At 38.9% G+C, this 4,710-nt stretch overlaps 1 protein-coding gene across 1 annotated transcript in view; it reads left to right on the top strand.

Moving 5' to 3' along the window:
• Positions 1-661: 661 nt before the first annotated feature.
• Positions 662-4,710, top strand: part of LOC137974470 (histone-lysine N-methyltransferase, H3 lysine-79 specific-like) — a 23,595-nt gene continuing 19,546 nt past the window's right edge. Inside the window, exons 1-6 of the mRNA XM_068821482.1 lie at positions 662-871; positions 974-1,014; positions 1,178-1,252; positions 1,387-1,450; positions 2,917-3,054; positions 4,365-4,455. Coding sequence (XP_068677583.1) covers positions 797-871; positions 974-1,014; positions 1,178-1,252; positions 1,387-1,450; positions 2,917-3,054; positions 4,365-4,455 — 484 coding nt within the window. The 5' untranslated portion in view covers positions 662-796. The remainder of the gene's footprint in view (positions 872-973; positions 1,015-1,177; positions 1,253-1,386; positions 1,451-2,916; positions 3,055-4,364; positions 4,456-4,710) is intronic.

Here is a 4,710-nt window from a genome sequence, read left to right as displayed (position 1 = left end):
TTTGTCCCAAATCAGACCAAAAGGTGTCACCAAATTAACCCTCTTTTGATATGAACAGACAAACCGATTGAATGAGTGTCTTTGTACTTTCACTAACTTAAAAACGCGACAGGTTTCGTTTACATTAAATCGTGACAGTGGGCAGAAGACGGAAATGATCAGTTGCCTTCCGGTTGCCACATTGTTGATGAAATTCCGCCTTCTAGCAAATGTCAAGTTTAAGATCAAGGGACTTGGCTAATCTTCTGTTATTTGCTTCATTCTTATCTCTTCCTGACTCAGCCATCGCTCGAGACGTAGTAAACGTCTTCCTGACTCAGCCATCGCTTCGAGACGTAGTAAACTTTCTTTCATTTGGTCAAGATGAAAATGTGCTTGTATTGGTGACGCATACGTTGCGATTGAACAGTTTGCGAAACTCTCAGTGACGTAAGGCAGTCAAGGGTTCCTGCTTGAGGCCGGAATTGTTGTTGGCGTATTGTTAAAACTTCCCGTTTCGTGGTCAGATGTGTCTAGTTTCACGTCTTACTGTAAAGGCTCGTGCTCGTTACTTCGAACACATTTCTCTCCGATAAATTTTTGTGTTTACAGGTGCACAACAATACTACAATTATTTTATCATCAGTACACCAATCATACCGTTTAAAATTGACACGTGATCAGATGCGTGCAGCTGAGGGGCGCATGGCGCGGTGGCGGGCTTAGGTGGCAACATGGCGTCTGGAAAGGAGATGGAAATGAATATTTGGGGTTTGAGCAAGGTTTACTTAAAAAATGTGGCTTTTTATTGAACGATATGGTTCTTGAATTAAAGCTGCATAGCCCCGCCGGAGCTGAGCCCTTAGTATATTCATGGCCACTTCAGAAATCGGTGAGTTTCAGTGCCCGATTTATTAGTGTTTGATTTGTATTTTTCTAGCTAGTAAGACGGCAATCCTTCAATTTTGATAGTCCACTCTTGTTTCCCCCTCAGGATGGAAGGGATGAAGCCGCAGAAATCGTGGAGACAATCAGGTAACTTGTCACAGCAAGTTATTTTTTCTGCCGTGACACCAGTAGGCTTACTTTTGTAGCAAGCAAGCGTTTGAATTTTTAAACAGGACCTTGTAATAGCGTAACTTACATGAACCTGTAAAAGGCTTGATTCATTTTTTAATCCTCTGCTTTGTTCCTGTAGATGGGTGTGCGCCGATTTCCCTGAACTGAAACTCGCTGTTGAGAACTATGTTCTCCGTGAGTTTGATCCAAGCAGGTATTAAATTGTAGATAATCCTGGCTTTGTTTCTAACTGCAAACTTGGGTTTCGTGGCCCAGCAATGTTTGTGTTTGTTATAGCGGCTTCCATGACTCGTTAATCTAACCGCGTTTTATATTTTCTCGACACAGCTTCGAAAGTATGAGCAAGCTTTGTGATCGATACAACCGAGCGATCGATGGAATTTTGCAGCTGGTAGGTTTGAATTTTCGTGTACAAATTTCAGTGAAAGCGTGATATTATTTTAGCACATGTCGCGGTAAACTATAATCTGCTACATTTCAGCAAGGTTTGTGACTAGCTAACAAATCTACTGGTCTCAGTATGTACGTAGTGTTAAGTCTCTGACAAATTTGCCATTCGAGAAATTTAACCTACAGCTTAACTGGCGTGAAGCGTTCATGTGATGCTGCACATACCGGAAGGAAATACAAACAATCTTGCTAATCAAATTCAGGCAATCTAAGCGACTAATAACACGTTTAGATTTCTTGTGGTTTATCATTTAATTAAGTAAGGAACTTAAAGAATACGACGAAACCTTTGAGTTTACAACACATGTTTAGACAGAAACTTCTGGCATCCTCAGTTGGTCTTTACTTGTCTGCTGCTATCAAGACATTGACTTCTGAACTGTCCCCATTGTCTGCAGGTGTTAGACAGAGTAAAATCTGTTAAGTCTCGTAGGGGTCACTGGGTTAAACTAGGAGGAAAGGTTTACGGGTTGTGAATACTATCTTAGTTAGTTGCATGCATTATTTTTCAAACCAGAGAAGCACCAAACAATGTTTGATTATTGACCTTGTTGCAGTGTGAACCTTAACTTACCTTAACCAGTAATACGGGCAACATTTTTGTGCAACTTGTTGCGCAACAATGTTGCATCGCAAGCCGAGATGGTTTGTTGCGTGTATTACCACCTTCTTGTGCAACAAATTTTCATGTTGCAAAAAGTAAAAGTGACTTCTACTTCTTGCAACATAAAAATTTGTTACGCAAGAAGGTGGTAATACGAGCAACAAACCATCTCAACTTGCAAGGCAACATTGTTGCGTGACAAGTTGCACAAAAAATGTTGCCTGCATTGCTGGGCCTTTAACCAATTCTTACCTCGAACGCCCTAGGACGCCCCCCACTGAAGAGTAAAATAGTCTGGCATTAGACAAAGTAAAATCTATTAAGTGTCACTCTCACGGGTGAATATGGGTTAATGGGGACATTCACACGGTTTTATTATCAACCTGAAAGATTGAAGTGATCCCTGCACTTAAATCTGTACAATTTAAGCAATTGTCTCTTATAGCACCTTAAAAATTCAGGCAGCTTTAGTGGGATTCGAACACATGAACCCAATAAATTGACTTGCTCCCATCTGTGTGGCTTGATCAAAGGTCGGTTGGTAGAGCATTGCACTGGCATCTCAGAGGTCATGCGTTCAAATTTTGTTGAAGCTGCCAGTCAGAGACAATTGCTTAAATTGTCCCAATAAGTGCAAGATCACTTCAATCTTTCGTCTATAGCTTACACTCTTTCATGGTCAACCTGGTTGTAAAGTGAGCCTTAATTTTTGGGCTTTAGAAGACATTCCCAACCAGAGGCATACATAATTCCATTATCAGTAGAAAATTTTAAACATTTTTAATGTTGTTTTTGTGGCCTAGTGGAAAGGTTGTGCCCCACCAATGTGTATAAATGTGCCGCCATCGCAGGAACTCCTTCGCCACATTATACAACAGGTGTATAGTCGGTCAGTAAAGGATCCTGAGAAACTCAATGCCTATGAACCTTTTTCTCCTGAGGTGAGAATTATTGCACTTTTCTTTCAACGGGAGGGTCTAAAGTTACTGAGTTTCAAACTGTAAGATGTCACCCTCTTGTTTATTTATGGGCATCGTCATCATTGTTATTACTGTGAAAATCTGAAAACCATGAACACTAGAAATATTTATGAAAATTTAATGTTTTTGTGCTTCAAGTAAAAAGCCAATCACATGCGAGAAAACTAAACAGCAACCAGCAACAGTAATTAGTTTGTGGTTTTATGTCACTTCTGATTGGTTGCTGCACAATGGGAAATGTCAAAATCAAATCAAAGTGTTCGGGTTTTCGAATTCACATAGTAAGCATACTATATAATATAATGTCTTTGTCTTACTTGGTGATAAGTAATAGTCATTAATAACCATGTTTTCCTATAAAATCATGCATGCATTAATAATAATTATTATTATAATTAAATATTGCATCGTCATGCGATTTCATGGTTTATCTACCATCTTGGACTGGCTAGATGCCAAAGTTGGCCTCAGTCTCACGTGATTTCGTTGACTTTGTGCCATTGGTGTTGGCATTTTTTTCCAGGAAATAGATCTTGTTTTTCTTGAACAATATTGACACTGCTATTGTGGTACTGTTGGTCATAGGTGTAACATCTCTGTCAACCTGAGGAGATGTCGAATGAATTTAAACAGAATGGGTTATCTGTATTACGGGTAAATATAATTTTTATGAAACAACAAGAGTCTAAGTTTGAAAAATATAACCAACCTATTCAGATTTTAATCTGTTTTTATCTATAACTGTTTTCATTGTTTTGATCTGCTATTCTTGGTAATGAATTTATGGCAATATTTTTTAACTTAAAAAAAGACCCTTTCGTAGTTGTTCAAACCATTGGTTAAATGAGCTAATAGTTGACTTTGTGCCTTCAAAGAAATAATGAAAGCCTTTCGTTTTGAAGCAGTAACTATGATTTAAGGTAAAAACATCTGGTTTGTTGAGGTCTGTTCTCTGTCCCAGACTAAGACATCAAGAAAACAAGATGGCCATAAATATAAAACAAGATTTGTCAAAATATTTAGGTTGTGTTAAATGGAAGCTGGTGCAGTCAAGTGTCTCTGTGCCTGAAGAGGTGAAGGCTTTTAATTCACCTGTCTATGATCTGGCTTGAAATAATTTCAAATACAATGAATTGAGCAAGTCAAACTTAATAAAAAAATATTTTAATGTACAGAGATCTACTGAGAGTGATCGCCTATGCTGTTCGGATTCTTTTCTGCTTGTACAAATTTTCTGTAATGCTAAAAGAACGTCCCTCTCCTTCTTCTAGGTGTATGGTGAAACATCATTCGATCTTGTAGCACAGATGATCAAAGAAGTACCCATGAGTCCAGATGACCTTTTTATTGATCTTGGAAGTGGTTAGTTTTCTGTAGTTTTTTTCCTTCCCTGTTTCTGAGCTTTTCTTCTCCTAAGTTGATGGGTATCTTGCTATGTAGTGTTATAATGGTGTTTGCTTGTGGTCTGGTTGCCACGGCTTGACTATTCTGGGGTGGGGGGGGGGGTAGGGGCAGAGGGTGTATAGCTGAAACAACTCAAATCTCTACAAAAATTCTAACCTTAGGCCTAAACACTGTACTTTAGATAGTGACTAGGCTTAAGGTTTGGGTTGTTTC

This window comes from Montipora foliosa, chromosome 10, assembly GCF_036669935.1.
Source record: "Montipora foliosa isolate CH-2021 chromosome 10, ASM3666993v2, whole genome shotgun sequence".
Taxonomy (NCBI): Eukaryota; Metazoa; Cnidaria; class Anthozoa; order Scleractinia; family Acroporidae; genus Montipora; species Montipora foliosa.
The sequence above is the reverse complement of the archived record's forward strand: the minus strand, read 5'-3'. Positions and strand labels throughout refer to the sequence as shown.